The 16,343-nt window shown below is 47.5% G+C and overlaps 1 protein-coding gene across 1 annotated transcript in view; it reads right to left on the bottom strand.

Annotated features, from left to right (window-relative positions):
• Window positions 1-16,343, bottom strand: part of ZFR2 (zinc finger RNA binding protein 2) — a 701,383-nt gene that overhangs the window by 544,512 nt on the left and 140,528 nt on the right. The window contains exons 3-6 of the mRNA XM_085639486.1: window positions 4,406-4,520; window positions 3,628-3,840; window positions 3,262-3,548; window positions 1,302-1,484 (exon numbers count right to left, since the gene is read on the bottom strand). Coding sequence (XP_085495612.1) covers window positions 1,302-1,484; window positions 3,262-3,548; window positions 3,628-3,840; window positions 4,406-4,520 — 798 coding nt within the window. The remainder of the gene's footprint in view (window positions 1-1,301; window positions 1,485-3,261; window positions 3,549-3,627; window positions 3,841-4,405; window positions 4,521-16,343) is intronic.

Below are 16,343 nucleotides of genomic sequence, written 5' to 3'. Positions count from 1 at the left end.
CTTCAATCAGTGTATGACAGCAGTAGCAGGGTGGATGAGTAAAAACTACCTGAGGCTCAATGAGGAAAATACTGAGGTGTTATTTTTTAGAATACAAACTTCTATCTGGAATAATAACTGGTGGCCTGAGACCCTGGGCTCTCTACCTGCGCTGACAGTTAAGGCTAAGAACATTGGGGTAATCTTCGACGACAAGCTCTCCTTGGATGCCCAGGCTAACTGCACAGCATCCACTTGCTTCTGGCTGATTAAATTACTGAGAAAATGCTTTCCTTTTATCCACCTCCCGGCTCAGAAACAAGTGGCTGTGTCGTAAGTCATGTCTAAAATAGACTACTTTAATGTCTTGTATCTAGACGCTAGCAAGAGTACCGTAGCCACATTGCAGGTAGGGCAGGATGCGCTGGCGACACTAATTTTGAATGTGCCAAAACATCAGTCAGTAGGGGACTGCTTACGCTGCACTGGCTTACCATACAAAAGCGCACCACGTTCAAGGAAATCTGCATAGTGCACAAGACACTCAATCAGGTGAGTCTGGCTGGAATTAAGGCAATGTTCTAGAGGTACATCCCGGGGAGAAATCTGCGATCACCTCTACTTAATCTGTTGATACTGCCAGAAGTCCAGAATAACAGATGGAGAGGCAGAGCATTCTCAGCTACATCTGCAAGACTCTGGAACTCATTGCCTAATCATTTGACTGGCATTAAGTCTCATTCTCCTTTTAGGAAAGCTTTAAAGATCTGTTTTTTCCCATTATAAGGTCTTTAGTTGCATCTAAGAAGTCTTTTTCTTTTTTGTCAGGCCTCTTTTTACCTCTGAGAGCACCTTGACACCTTCGGGCATTTCCAGCGCTTTATAAATTCTGCTCAAATTCCAAAAGACATTACTAATTTGAGGAACATCAAATACTGTAGAAAAAGGGTGAATGAGATAGGTCAGCAACATTAATTCATGTTAATTTCATTATTCCTAGGGACACTGCAAACTAACATGCCTCGCGAGAAACGTTTAGAGTAATTATGAACCACGCTTTGGAGGAAAAGCAAGGCAGAACTAATGTAGTCTAAGGTACTTTAATGAGAAAAACAACTAGATTTGCTTACTGAGACTACACAATCACTAACAAGAATGATTAGACAAAGAGTTGTTGCCATACAACAGAGGGTGAGAAACAACCAGATGAAATAAAGCGGGGAACTGAAAGCAGATATAAGAGTTGAACGGAAAGAAAGTAAGACATGTGGGGCAGACTTTGGGTAAAACCACTTACGGATTCCAAGGCAAATGAAACCTACCTTTTGATGCTTGGCTCCACGGATATGGGCAGCATATGCATCTGCTCCTGTGCAAGAGACATCGCAGAGTTCACATCGTAACTGGGCTTGTACTCCTCGGGGACCAGTGGTTATGGGACTCCCAGTCTTCTGGACAGCTTCCTTCTTTTTGTGCTTTTGACCCTCCAAATGCTCCCGGTATGTCTGTGCGCGGTCAAAAAAGGAAAAACTAGGTATCAAAGTAGTATTAGGCACACACATAGTACTGGTACAAAACATTCCCTTAAATAATGTGTAGTATCATAGGCCACCTGACATTAATGGGCACTTATGGAGCTTACTATGCTACAGCACCTCATGGACCCACCCACAGGAAGCAAAAGAGCAACAACCTCCTTTCCAACAACTCTCCCATCTCCCCTCCTCAACAAGTCAAAACAATATGGCCATGCTACTGAGAAACTGAGGTATCAAACATGGTTTTTACTCTATGAAGTGGATAACAACACATTCCAAGGAGAGATGACCAATTATTTTTCCCATTCCGACTGGTAAACGTGTAAATTCAGAAGGATCTTTTAAACGCAACCCGTTCCGACTTGAAAGGCTACCTGTAGTTCCTGAATAAAACAGAAAGCATATCAGTGGCTCAAGACGTTATCTACAGATTGGGCTCTAGATACTTGCGAGCCCAGTTTTGTTCCATGGTCCCCAAACAAGGATTCAATGAAACATCACCAATCCAAGGCAGCCTAATTCATGCTGGGCCAAGCCTTCAAGAAGGTTTCATAAAAATGTGAGCTGCTTATGACAAGAGGAATAAGTTTCTTTCCGTTGGTAACAGTTTTTCTGGTGGATACTCTATCTTACCACCAAATCATCACATTTAGAATATTCCCAGTCAGCAGACTGGATTCAGAGAAATTTCAAGTAACAGATTTTATGTGCGCCTGAATTCGCAACTGCTTAAGGCTATCCCTGTATAGTAAATTCAGTTGCTGTATCCTTCTTCAGATGTGGCTCAGTGCAGGCTAAATGAAGGTGACAGTGTGACAAAAACTAGCATGGGGCAAGCCCTAAGAATGGAACCTCTCCTCTGCCTCATTCCATTTCACTATGTCTGTTTAGAATTCCTTGAATGTCCAAATAAAATGAAACATCTCAAATGTCAATCAACAAATCTAGCTGGTGGAGCTAACCAGAACTACTTAGAACTTAGCGGACGATAACATTTATGTCTAGGTAACAAGAAACATATGGGTACTATCAGAAACAGAAGCAACATTCAGAAAATCCAAGTTTAAAAAACGAACTAAAACAGCTTCCATTAAAATGCAATGTCTCAAAATGTCTCCGAAATTCTCAAGTCGGAGCCCACTTTTCTCTATGAAAAAGATGTTACATTTAAATTAAGAGAAATTAATATCCTTGAAAAACAGTATTCTAAAGAGTTTCTGGACAGTTAATGTTCAATTTCTGGGTGAAATAATCTATAGATCAGAGGAAAGTAATCACTGTAGAGAGCTTGTTTTTGAATGTATACACTATTACAGGGCCCTCCACCTGAAGGCTGGATCATTCAAAACATACAAGTTTATGAACTAAACAAATTGCAAAATCAAAGATCCTTCATTGGGGAGGGGAGTTGGCCTAAGGAGCTAGGGTGGTCGACCTCGAACCTGGGGAACTGGGTTTGAGTCTCGGCAATGACGCTGAATATCCTGTGATTCTGGGCAAATCACTTTATCTCCCCGTGCCTAACAAAAAAATGGATGTGTCCTCATGTAATGCAACTGGTGTTGTGTGAAGCGCTCTGATACCCGATTTGGGTCAAGTTCGCACTATATAAAACTCTATAAAATAAAAAATCACTAATATTGACAAAGTAGGGACTAGGTGTTCACAAAACTGGATTTTTTCAGTAGGAATGACATGTTCATGACAGATACATTAACAACAAAGAATACAAAGGGCTTCTGACCTGAGGACCAGCACAACTGATTTTACAGATATCACAATAGTGGAGTTGTGGTTGCTTTGGTGGTCCTTTTGACCTCAGTTGTTTATTTTGGAATGGTATTTTCTTGTTAAAGTTGCCAGCAGGATTGGTGTTTGTGCTATTTCCTGCATTGCCCCACGTTGAAGAAACCACTGACTTTTGTGGCTGGTGCGATGAAAGTGGTTGCTGCTGTGGTGGTGGCTGCGCCTGTTGGTAGTATGTATTGCCTGCAGAGTAAACCGTGGGATCATAACTAGTGTAACTCGTACCTAAAACACAGAAAAAAGTCAGTGAGGTCTTTCAAACTCGATCCTTAGACACAATGAATCTATACTTCAGAGCATTTACCGGAGTAGGTGGCAGAAGTGGGGTTGTATGTTGAGCTAGGGGTGTAGGATGGAATGGTTGAGGCTGGCACACTTTGCTGCACAGTTGTTACAACAGGATAAACAACATAACTTGAAGGCGTGGAGTTCACAGTTTGTACAGGCTTAATGGTAGTGATCTGTCGCTGAGGCTGTGTGTACCCACTGGTGGACTGACTATAGCTTCCTTTCGAACCTAAAAGACAAGAATAAGGTTTAAGAAGCGTTGTTTTAACATATTTCCTTCAAACCAGCCTTGCCTCATTCGACTTAATCATGAGGTAACTGTGGTTAAAAGCACAGGCATGCTAGCACAGGATACTTGAATGACCTTTCTTGCCGTTTCACGTCAAATATGTAGTAACATCCCTTGATTAGCATCATATTATTCCATATATGTCTTATGACGCCAATGGTGACCTATGTGCCTTTCTTGTTCACTGACACATCAAATGTTTTCCGCCACTCACTCTAGAAACGTGCGCCACAAAAATCTAATACGCAAAAGAGTATCATGCAGAACCAAATTGCAAGAGTTCAACTCATCCTACCACTGACCAGAACCATTATGTTTGGAAGAATATGAAGAGTGGGTCCTTTGTATGAATTAATCGTCAGCCACATAAACAGCGTAAACTATATAATGCTGCTCAGGCATTTCTAACGCTAAGAAGAGCATGTTGAGGTTTATGAAAACATACATACATACATATTTAGTATCACTATAAATGTGCTTGCCGCTTGAGATTCAGGACACTTACCCGCCTGGTAGTAGGAATCTGTGGCATTATGGACAGTCTGGGTTGCGACTGGCTGATAATACTGTTTATTCTCATAGGTGGTGGCAGCAGTTGTGCGTCCGTAGCTATAAGTATCCTAGCGAGTGAATTGAAATAACTGTTCAGTAGCTAACAATCATATCTCGAACTAAAAAGGTAAAGAACATTTTATTCGCATGAATGTCCCTCTGACATATTTTGCTTTTTACATAAATTCACTCTATACCCCTCTCTCTTTCAACAACTTATTTTAAATTAAGACTTATTTTTTAAGGCAATGAATCAAACGTATTTCATGAACACACTCCATATCATCATTGAAAACATACACAAATAGTAGATCATTCAACATTTAAAAAACAAAGAGTTATGAAAATATACATAAAAAGCAGATTACCCTTAATAAATCAAAGTCTGGCAATCAGGAGAGAATGCAAATTGGTATTCTAACAGAGTTTCTCCAGCGAAGAGCACAGTTCTTTTTGATATCTTAAATAATGGGCGAGCACACTCCAAACTATAAGAGAGTGCATTCGGGAGATGTTCATTAGGACAAAACACCATCAGTATAACCGATCAGGGCCCGTCTACCAGTGGCTTTCCTTTTTAATGCTTAATGATTCACTGGAAAATAATAAAACAGTTGCTAAGGAAGAAATAACATATTCACTTGGGGGTTTTGGTTCTTTGGTAACTAACAAATGAAGTTGTTGGAGCATTGAGGAAACTGAAAAAAGATTATGTGAGGGTGGATGATCAGCAAATTCAATGACCCTCCAAATGTACTGCTAAAAAATGTCTAAAGACTCAGGCATGGTAGTTTAAGCCACCCCCTCCAGGGTTGGCTAGCAATACAAATGAGCAATTTACTTGAAGCTTCACTTTTAAAATGGAAGCATACGTAGCGCTGGGAAGGAGTAGTCCATCAAAAGCCAAATGTTCCCCTCTATGCCAGGCTATGTCACTGCATCATACAGTATTCTATTTAGCATGATAGATAGCAGTGTTACCATCACTGCCTCCCACGCAGCTGCCCATACAACCTCTGCCCCAGCTGACCACACATACACTAAGCTGCATCCAAAAGGGCTGCTTATCCACCCGGTTGAAGACTGCACTGCTAGCCATAAAACAACAGTACCACATTCGGCCATTGCCAGACACAGCAGATTTAGCCAAAATGTGTAGAGCCATTACACTGTCCATATTACAGGTGCTTTTGCAAAAACCCCTTTGAGTTACTATCAACTGATAGTTATTCTGTAAACAAATATCACCCTTTATTATGGCAAAACAGGTACCAGTATGCTACTAATTAGCTGCCCAAAAGTTTGGGTGCCAATCAAGTAGAAGAATCGGGATCATGTTCGGGCCAGGAACACATGAATTTTGGTCTTCCTTATCAGTTTCTAAATATATGCAATCAACGGAGAACAATTCTAGCTTGCGGTATCACTAGATTCAAACATTCAAACCAGTACCATATAGCATAGCAATCTAGTCTCGCCATCCGACTTTCATAATGTGATAATCCAACTATCCTAGGTAATAAACTTGAAGGAACTTTCTAACCTTAAATCCAGAGGAATTTTCATTATAGTCAATTCAATTTCAAAGACTTTATTCGGTATGTAAAAACAACCATAAAAGCAACCAACAATAAAAAACATTTGCACATAATTATAATCAGAAATGGCCATGCCAAAAGTGCATAATTGGGATTTCTTAAAAGCCTACCACCCTGTTTCCATAAAAACATTTACGGTCAAGCAAATAATTCATAACAGCATCAAATAAAAACAATGGGGGAGAGGTGCGCACACCGGCGCAATGAACATTGGTGGGCCCACTACCCAGGATACACCTTGATGCGGCCTGCTCCTCTGCCATCTCTGAGGACTGGATCAGCACGCCCTACATTGGCAGTGGCAAGCATATAACTGCACAGGAGCGGGTCTCTGCTTGGCCTTCTCCCACTGGTCTGCCCCCCCTGTTAAACAGGCTGTCCTGCTTGCCTAAGCTCCACTTTCCTTAGAGGCCAGGGCAAGCTCTTGTTTCACCTGCAGCCTCCTGACATCACCGGATCCTACAGAGGGTGACATACACGCCCTAAACAAGCACTTTGCCGTGCACGGTGTGGCATCGCCCCACATGGCCAGGGCTCGGGCGGTGGCCCAGAGTGAGACTCACAGCATAATAGTCCTTCCACATTATTCCTGTCCCTAGGATCTACTGTCCTTCGGAAAATCAGCGTGACATGGGCAAACACAAGGCCAAACAATCTAAGCTCTCATTCGAGCGTTAGCGCGCCTCCCGACAACCTGACTACGTTGAGGATTACGTAGCGGGCCCATCGCTGGGAGAGGAATGGGGAGGCCACGATGCAGGTCTAAAGGAGATCCTCATGTAGGTCAAATCCACCCTGAAGGCTATAGATTCCAAACTAGATCTGCTCACATCATGCCTAGACCATGTCAAAAAACGGGTTGACATGCATGACACCAGACTCGACCAGTTGGAAGCCTGCGTCTCCGATGATAGCCAAGTCGAGACTAGAGAACTGCTCTTGCACATGGACAAACTGCTTGAACTCATCAAGGCCAAAAATGAAAATCTCAAAGCACACTCGAGGCGCAATAATGTCCGCATCGTGGGCGTGCCTGAACCACCGTGATATCCAAAATGGAGAACCATGTGGAAAACTTGCTTAAGGACCTTTTTGCCCAATCGTAGCACGGCTGTTTAACTACAGGGATAGAGACACGATCCTCGGAGTGACGCGAGAGAAGGGCAGGCTCCAAAATCAGGGCAATTCCTTATACCCCGACTTTACCATGGCCGTCCAGGCCACCCGTCGGGAATTTCAGCTGGCCAAGCGCCTGATGCAGCAGATGGGGATGCAATACGCTCTCTTGGACCCTGCAAAGCTCAAGGTTACGCAGGATGGCAGATCACTATACCTCACAGATGCAAAACAGGCCATGAAAAATCCAAGCAAAAAGCCAAGTCTATTTGCACACCGACGGCCTCTCCCCGCTCGTCAGCTGGGGCGCAGCTCAGGGACAATGACTGATTCCTTGTATTTTGCTTACTCTTCTTGCTAGGTGTAGCATATTGTTGCTCCTTCTTTGGATCTTAGCAGGTCTTTGAGCATGCTAACTGCTCTTGGCTGTTGGGTCATTGGGCTGTTTTTCCCTTTGTTTTTAGGTCTCGAGTAGCGAAAGCAGCGCATGCGCTGCTCTCGCTATCGGAAGTACCTTTTGGAATCGATTCTACCGAGGGCTTTCGTGCACGCGTCTGCATGGACAAACATGGCTGCTCTTGCTATTTGTCCATAGCAGACAGCATGCCCATGTCCGTACGGACTGTGGACAGTCCGACGCCATCTTGTGCCAATACTTTTCTTATCTGCTTGTTTATTTAAGAAGCAGATAAGAAAAGTCTATTGGCACACGCGACGCACAGGCATTCCGAGGGCGATTGTTCCCAGCACTTTCCCCTCCTCTCCCACTTGTTTTAAGAAAGATAGATGCCAGGTCCAGCTTCTGTCCCTTGTTGCTAGTGCCAAAGTGAGGCGGCCATTCGTGCTGGTCTGTTCTTTCACAGCCCGAGTCTGCGCCATCTCTTCAGCAGATGTGCTAAGCGCGTGAGCAGGTGAGAACGTGCCGGGCTCGTAACTTGGCTCCCGGCGTGACAGCTAGGGCTGGCCCATGCAAACAACACTCTTCGTCTCATGAGCTGTGAAGGCCCAGGCGTGGCACTATCTCTCCCTCCGCTGCTTTTCATGCAGCTTGGCACGGCTCTGCAGCTGCAGCTATAAAGGCATACATACGCCTTGGAAGGGCTGCAGCCCACACGCTGCATGATAAATACTACACATGTCAACTCTGTGACCAGAACACACCAAGGAAGGGTCAATAATAACACTCTTGGTGCCAGTGAGGGTGGAATGGAGTTCACCTCCACACCTGTGCTTTCTCTAGAGACCCCTATGCTCGCACTTTTGAAAAGTGCCAGACGCCAAGCTGCAGTAACGCAGGAGCGCTCCTGCATCAACAGCCCAGACATGAGCAGCAGGCACTCTGAGGCACAGTAACCCAAGGCTCAGGGGCGTCAATAAAAGTGAGCAGCAGGGGGTGCCACTGCAGCACAGACGTCGGCTCCGTTCACAGTCTCAGCTGGAGAGGACTTGGGCACTTTACAGGGAAGCTCCCTGCATGGCTGACCAGCTGCTCGAGGCTTTTTATCTCAGAGGCAGATCCAGGCTAAAACGTAATCACAAACAGTATACAGGGAAAGGAGGCTGGCAAGCCAACCTTGATTGGTTCCCAAAGTCAGGTGACCTCCGGACGTCATCAGAACAATCCTTTACAGAGGGATGTGAAGTCCCACGTTAGTGCCCTAGCTGCTGCCCCTAGTCTCGTAGTATATAAGCAGCACAAGGACAACCCATACACTGAGAGGGGAACCCGGGTCTATTTATTGGTTCATGAATGGGCAATCATGTAGGTGTTGGAAGAAACGCGTTACTTACCTGTAACAGCAGTTATCCAGTATTGGTGTCTTTCATAGATTCACATGCCTGAATCATTCCCCGTCGTCGAGACGGGAGCCTCCGGTACATAGAAAAGTAAAGTCCTATAGACATACATAGAGAAAAATAGGCCTAAGGGCCTCCCCTTAGCCGCCTATCTTAGTCCTTATGTAAAAAGGACCAAACTCTTAGAGTCAGCCAATCAGCTATCACCTCCCTCTAGAACCTTCCTGGTAACAGAGTGGGGCAGGGAGCAAGGACCAAGTACAGGGGTAGCGACAGAGCAGTGGCAGAAAGGCTGACATGTTGGCCAGAGCAAGGGACAGGGGGAGAGTGCAGCGATAGAGGATAGTAGATATTGTGGGGAGTAGGGGCAGGGACCCTAGCCATGGGAATGCAGTAGGGGGTGGGACAGAGACAGGGTGCTATGGCATAGAGCCGGATAGGCAGAGGGCACCGAAGCACGGGGAGGAAGGAGGGAAGGACAGACAGTAGAGACAGCGGATAGGGCTGATAACATGGGTATGCAGTAGGGATTTGGACCAGAGACAGGAAGCAGGGTGCTGTGGCGGAGGGTGCTGTGGCAGAATGGTGTTTCATCTTTTTATCCAGTATTAGGCGTGTCTTTCATAGATTCACATGCCTGAATCATTCCCCGTCGTCGAGACGGGAGCCTCCGGTACATAGAAAAGTAATGTCCTATAGACATACATAGAGAAAAACAGGCCTAAGGGCCTCCCCTTAGTAGCCTTTCCTTGTCCTTATGTAAAAAGGACCAAACTCTTAGAGCCAGCCAATCAGCTGTCGCCTCCCTCTAGAACCTTCCTGACAGGAGCCTCAGTACCTCAGATTTTCGTACGCACCAAGCTAGGTAGGCGTAATATAGTTAGAGAGAGACGTGAGTCCTTCCAGGGGAGGCGGGAGGGTTGCATGTGAATCTATGAAAGACACCAATACTGGATAACTGCTGTTACAGGTAAGTAACGCATTTCTTATCCAGTATTAGGGGTGTCTTTCATAGATTCACATGCCTGAATCAGAGTAGTCAGCAATACATTATGCACATTTCTGATGTAACATGCCATATAGCCATTTTAGATAATACACATATTACCATACCAGTTTGAAACATTAGCATACGTCAATACAGTATATCAGCAAAAGATGTGCATACCAGGATGGCGGGATGTTGGAAGGCTCACCTCACTGGAATATATGGCGAAGCACCGCCTGGCCCACTGCCGCATCCTTCATAAGTTCAGCATCCAGGCAGTAGTGTCTGGAGAAGGTGTGCGGTGACTTCCACGTCGCCGCTCTACAGATGTCCAAAATCGGCACTCCAGCGAACAGCGCTGCTGATGTGGACATCGCTCTGGTGGAGTGCGCTTCCACCCTGTCTCTTAAAGGCCGTCCTGCCCGGTCATGGCAGAATGCTATCGCTGAGGAGATCCACCATGAGATGCTCTGTTTCGTTAGAGGCATACCCAACCTTGGTCTACTGTAGGCCACAAATAGCTGTGATGACTTCCTGAAGCTCTTTGTTTTGTCTATGTAAAACTTAAGACACCTTTTGAGGTCCAGAGAGTGGAGCGTCCTTTCTGCTGCCGTGGTAGGGTTTGCAAAGAAGGAACGTAGAACCACCGGCTCATTGAGGTGAAAGTCTGAAGGCACTTTCTGTATGAACTTGGGATTTGTCCTCAGCACCACCCTGTCCTGTTTGAACTACATGAAGGGTTCCTGAATGGAGAGAGCATGTAGCTCGCTGACTCTCCTGGCAGATGTTATAGCGAGCAGCAGAGCCGTTTTCCATGAGATGTACTTGATGGAAGCTCGATGAATGGGCTCAAAAGGGTGCTTCATGAGTTGGTTAAGGACCAAATTGAGGTGCCACGTCGGTGGGACCCGTCTAGGTCTTGGGAAGGACCTATATAGTCCCTTTAGGAACTGTTTGATAAGTCTACTGGACCAGAGAGACGGGCCTTTGTAAGTCCTGGTGAAACGTGAAATGGCCGCCAGATGCACCTTTATGGATGCATGCGCCAATCCCGACTGTGCCAAGTGTAGTAGATATGGCAATATCTGTTCAGGTGTGATATGGAGTGGTCTCAGGCCTTTCTCTAAACACCATACGCAGAAGCGTTTCCATTTGAGAGAGTAGGTTTTGTTGGTACTGTCCGCTCTCGCTTTTGCCAGCACGTCCCTGCAGTCCTGCGGGATGTTTAAATGACAGAACTCTCTGTGCTCAGGAGCCAGGCCGATAACCTGAGCGATTGCAGGTTCGGGAATTGCACCTGCCCGTTGTACATTGTCAGCAGGTTCGGGTGCAGTTTCAGACGAATCGGTGTCCTGATGGAGAGGCGATGAAGGTCCGAGAACCAGTGCTGCCTCGGCCAGAACGGGGCAATTAGGATCAGGGTACAAGGCTCCGCCTTCATCTTCCTGAGGACCCTGGAAATCATCGGGAACGGCGGAAAAGCGTACGCAAATACGCTGAACCAGCCTATGGAAAAGGCATTTCCGAGTGACCTTGGTTGGGGATGCCAGCTTGCGTAGTTTGGGCATTTGGCGTTCTCCTTGGTGGCAAACAGGTCGATTCCTGGGACTCCCCATTCTGAGAATATGTGAGCTAGCGTATTCTCGTCGAGCTCCCATTCGTGGGAGAGGGATTTCTGTCTGCTTAGGGCGTCTGCAATGGTGTTGTCCTTGCCCGGGACATAGTCCGCTCTGAGAGTGATCCCATGGAAAACAAGCCAGTTCCAGATCTTTTGCGATTCGCGTGATAGAGTGAGCGAACGCGTTCCTCCCTGTTTGTTGAGATAGTGCATCGTCGTGGTGTTGTCCGTTCTGACGAGCACCTGGGAGTTCTGGATGCGTGGTAAAAAGGCTTGTAGCGCTAGATACACAGCCCTCAACTCCAGAAGATTGATATGGAGATGCTGCTCCTGATCTTACCATTTGCCGCTTACTCGGAGGTCCTGAAGGACAGCTCCCCAGCCTGCTAGAGATGCATCGGTGGTGATCACCAGCGGCGCTGCTGGAAGCAGGAATGGCAGTCCCATAGACAGATTCCTGTAATCTTTCCACCATTCGAGGCTCTTGGATATTCGCGGTGTTATCCTCACAATGTCTTCGAACAAACCCGTACTCTGAGTCCATTGGTTCGTGAGGGCTTCTTGCAATGGACGCATCCGAAGTCTGCAGTGAGGGATGAGGAGTATACAAGAAGACATCATTCCTAGGAGTGATTTGTAGGTGCAAACTCTTAGGGACTTCCTTGATGCCACCGCCGTGGCCAGAGATATTATCTTGTTTTTCCTTTCTTGCGAAGGAAATGCCCTCGCGCATTCCGTATTCAAGGTCGCCCCGAGGAAGGTGATGCTTCTCGTTGGGGACATATAGGATTTCTGAAGATTGAGAGTCAATCCTAGATTTTGGAAAAGATTGGTGCAGGCGTTGGAGGATTTGGTTGCGCTTGCAGCTGTCGGTGCCTTTACCAGCCAGTCGTCGAGGTAGGGGAAGACTTGGTGACCCATTTGACGCAGGAAAGCTGCCACAGGTGAAAGGCACTTGGTGAAAATCCGCGGAGCGGATTTGAGGCCAAACGGCAGGACCTTGAATTGGTAGTGCTGTCCTGCCACCTCGAAACGTAGAAACTTTCTGTGCCCCCTGAGTATCGGGATGTGATAGTAGGCATCCTGAAGATCCAAAGATGTCATGAAATCTCCTTTTTCTAGAATGCCTAGTATTTCTTGGAGCGTCACCATCCTGAACGACTGACTCTTCAGGAAAGAGTTGAGTGCCCCGAGATCTAGAATGGGCCTCCACTTCTTCTCCTTCTTGCGTATGAGAAAGAAGCGGGAATAGAATCCTTTCTCCCTCTGAGCCGATGGAACCCGCTCGATCGCTCCTTTCTTCAACATCGCAGATATTTCTCGGAGTAGCAGTCGCAGATGTTTGTGTGGGAACCTGCGGGGAGGGGTTGCAGGTGGGATGGTGGTAAATTCTAGGGAATGGCCGAATCTTAGTAGTTGGAGTACCCATCGATCCGTGGTGATGAGGTGCCAATTTTCCAGGAAATGGGTCAATTTTCCTCCAATCTTTGATGAGGGAGATAGTCGCTGGACTGGCTGGAGTAACTGGTCACTGGCGTCCGCCGGTGCCCCTCTTCTGGTTTTTACCCCTGAAGTTATATCTTCCATAAGAAGACTGCCGACCTGGTTGCTGCTTCTGCTGGTACTGGGATTTATTCTGGAAGGAATACGAGGACCTATTCTGGTAGGATCCCCTGTAGGAGGACTGGCCTCTGGATTTGTTGCCCCGAAAGGACTGATTCCTTGCCTGCAAAGTTCCAAGCGCTCTAGCCGTATCAGTGTCCTTCTTGAGAGCTTGGAGCGCCTCGTCAATTTTATCCCCGAAAAGATGTTGTCCCTCGAAGGGCATGTCCAGCACCTTCGTCTGCACTTCCTGCATGAACGATGTTGCCTTAAGCCATCCCTGACGGCGCAGGACTGCAACCCCAGCCAGTTGACGAAAGCCTGTCATGGCCACATCTATGGCACAATCAATGATCTCGGCCGCCGAGGTTTGGCCCTCAGAAAGTAGTGCCTTGACCTCCTCCTGAACTGCGCTTGGCAGCTCCGCTATATATGGGGCTATATCCTCCCAAAGTTGGCGGTTATAACGCCCTAACAGGGCTATGGAGTTGGCCACCTTGATGGTCATTGCCGAAGTGGTCGAAAACCTTTTACCAATCGTGTCCAACTTTCTGCCCTCCTTGTCTGGTGGGGCTGACAGAGGAGAGGAAGGGTTACGAGAATTCTTCTGGGCCGCCTGGGTCACGACCGAATCCGGTTTCGGGTGCCCATTAAGGCAAGCTGGCGCCGTGGATGGAGCCTTGTACTTTTTATCCAGGCGTGGAACAACCGCAGGTACGGAGGCCGGCGTCAGCATTAGTTTCTTTCCCTGGTCCCAGAGAAAGTCAATAATTGAGATTGACTTCGTCGTCTTCTTCGTCTGCTCCTTGAAGTCATGCAAGAAGCACTCAGTCTCCGTCGATTCCATGACCATATGAAACCGCGTCGCTGCTCGTTCAACTATCTTATGAAAACCGCCAATATCCACTGGCGGTGAATCAGCTTGGCCCGGTTGTAGGGAAGCTGGGGAGGATGCCACATACTCCTCCTCCTCATCCTGATCCGTCTGGTCTTCCTGGACTTCCCCCTCTTCCATCTCCTCAGCCTCCTCATCCGATGACTATCACCTGAGGTGGCAGTTTCTCGTGGCAGACCTAAGTAGCTGGTCGTGTTTGCTTTGGGGCTGTCGTTGGTGGATTTGTAGTAGGCACCGGGCCCCCTGTTTCCAGTGCCGGCGATTCCGGGAAACGCTGCTTGTAGTCCCGAATAAGGTATTTGAGGTCATTATCAATCGACAGGGGAAGGCATACCATCGGGGTGACCTCCGTGCGAACCTGCTCCCGGACGGGGCGTTCCTGGCCGCTCATCTCCTCCTGTTCTTCGTCCGTGCTCTGACATTTGACGTGCAGCTCAGAAGGGGAAGTAGCCTGATCAAAGAGTTCTTCTTCCGACTCCTCACTCTGAAGAATCTCCATAGGCAAATTGGTTTGCACCTTACTTGGAGACGTTGTTTCCGGTGTAATCTGTGTTCTGGTCAGTTTGCCAGATCCAGAACCCTGTACAGGATCCCCTGCAGTCTTCCGTGCTGTTGTTGACGGTGGTAGGGCCATAGACGACATTCCTACTAGTTCGGATTTCTTCCATGGCTCAGAAATACCCATGGACGACGACGACGTCCCCGTCGACGATACCGTCGTCGACGGCATGGCCTTCGTCGACGGTGTCCCCGTCGACGATGTTTTCCTCGTCGACGATGTCTTCGTCGACGATGCACTCGTCGACGATTCATTTGTCGTCGACGCCTTTGTCGTCGACGCCTTTGTCGTCGACGCCTTCGTCGTCGATGCCTTCGACGTCGACATCTTCGTCGTCGATGCCTTTGTCGTCGACGCCTTCGTCGTCGACGTCTTCGTCGTCGACGTGGGGCTCCTCATCGACGATGTCGTCGTCGACGGGACAATCTTCGTCGTCGACGATGTCTTAGACGTCGACGACGGTTTTAGCAGTATAACAGACGAAATAGGTGTACCTGCTGACGACGATGAAGGGGTGGTCGTCGTCGACGAGAAGACTGATGACGCTGTCGTTGTTGACACAGTTGTCGTCGCTGTGGAGACATGACCTGGTGCCCCAACCCTTTTTTGCGCTGAGGAGGGTGTCGCAATTTTGCTGGCCGACAGGGTAGGCTTCTTAAAAGTCAGAGAGTCCTTGTCAGACACTGAAGATTTTGAAGATCTTGCCTCTGAAGACTTCTTGTGCGTCTTCATAGGAGAAGCGTCTGAGGGGCCAGGAGACGTCACTCTCGGCCTCTTCAGGGAGACTTCAGAGGTTCTGGAAAAGCTTCCCTCTGAGGATACCACACTCTCCCTGTCCTTAAGCCTGTCCAGCCAGATAAGCAGACGACCCTCTCTGTCTCTCAAGGTCTTGTGAGGGAAAGACCTACATATTTTACAGTCCTTAGGCACGTGGTCAGGATAAAGGCAATATAAGCAGAGGTCATGCTTGTCGTCCACATGTAGCCTCTTCTTCCCACATGAAGAGCAGGCCCTGAAAAGGGCTTTCTTCTGGGATTCAGACATGCCAGGAGTTTAGAAGAAATAATCACTCACTGCAGTAATAAGTGGCCTGAAGCAATCTCTGTTCAAGTCCTTGAAGAAGTAAGTCACTTAAAAAGTGAACAATCTGGTTTTAAAGAAATCCTGAGGAGAACTCAGGCTGGAGACTCCCTAGCACAACGTGCGGTAGAAAATCTGAGGGACTGAGGCTCCTGTCAGGAAGGTTCTAGAGGGAGGCGACAGCTGATTGGCTGGCTCTAAGAGTTTGGTCCTTTTTACATAAGGACAAGGATAGGCTACTAAGGGGAGGCCCTTAGGCCTGTTTTTCTCTATGTATGTCTATAGGACATTACTTTTCTATGTACCGGAGGCTCCCGTCTCGACGACGGGGAATGATTCAGGCATGTGAATCTATGAAAGACACGCCTAATACTGGATAAAAAGATGAAACACCATTCTGCCACAGCACCCTCCGCCACAGCACCCTGCTTCCTGTCTCTGGTCCAAATCCCTACTGCATACCCATGTTATCAGCCCTATCCGCTGTCTCTACTGTCTGTCCTTCCCTCCTTCCTCCCCGTGCTTCGGTGCCCTCTGCCTATCCGGCTCTATGCCATAGCACCCTGTCTCTGTCCCACCCCCTACTGCATTCCCATGGCTAGGGTCCCTGCCCCTACTCCCCACAATATCTACTATCC

This window comes from Triturus cristatus, chromosome 12, assembly GCF_964204655.1.
Source record: "Triturus cristatus chromosome 12, aTriCri1.1, whole genome shotgun sequence".
In the NCBI taxonomy this organism is placed as follows: Eukaryota; Metazoa; Chordata; class Amphibia; order Caudata; family Salamandridae; genus Triturus; species Triturus cristatus.
Note: the sequence above shows the minus strand (reverse complement) of the source record. Positions and strands in the feature narration are given on the sequence as shown.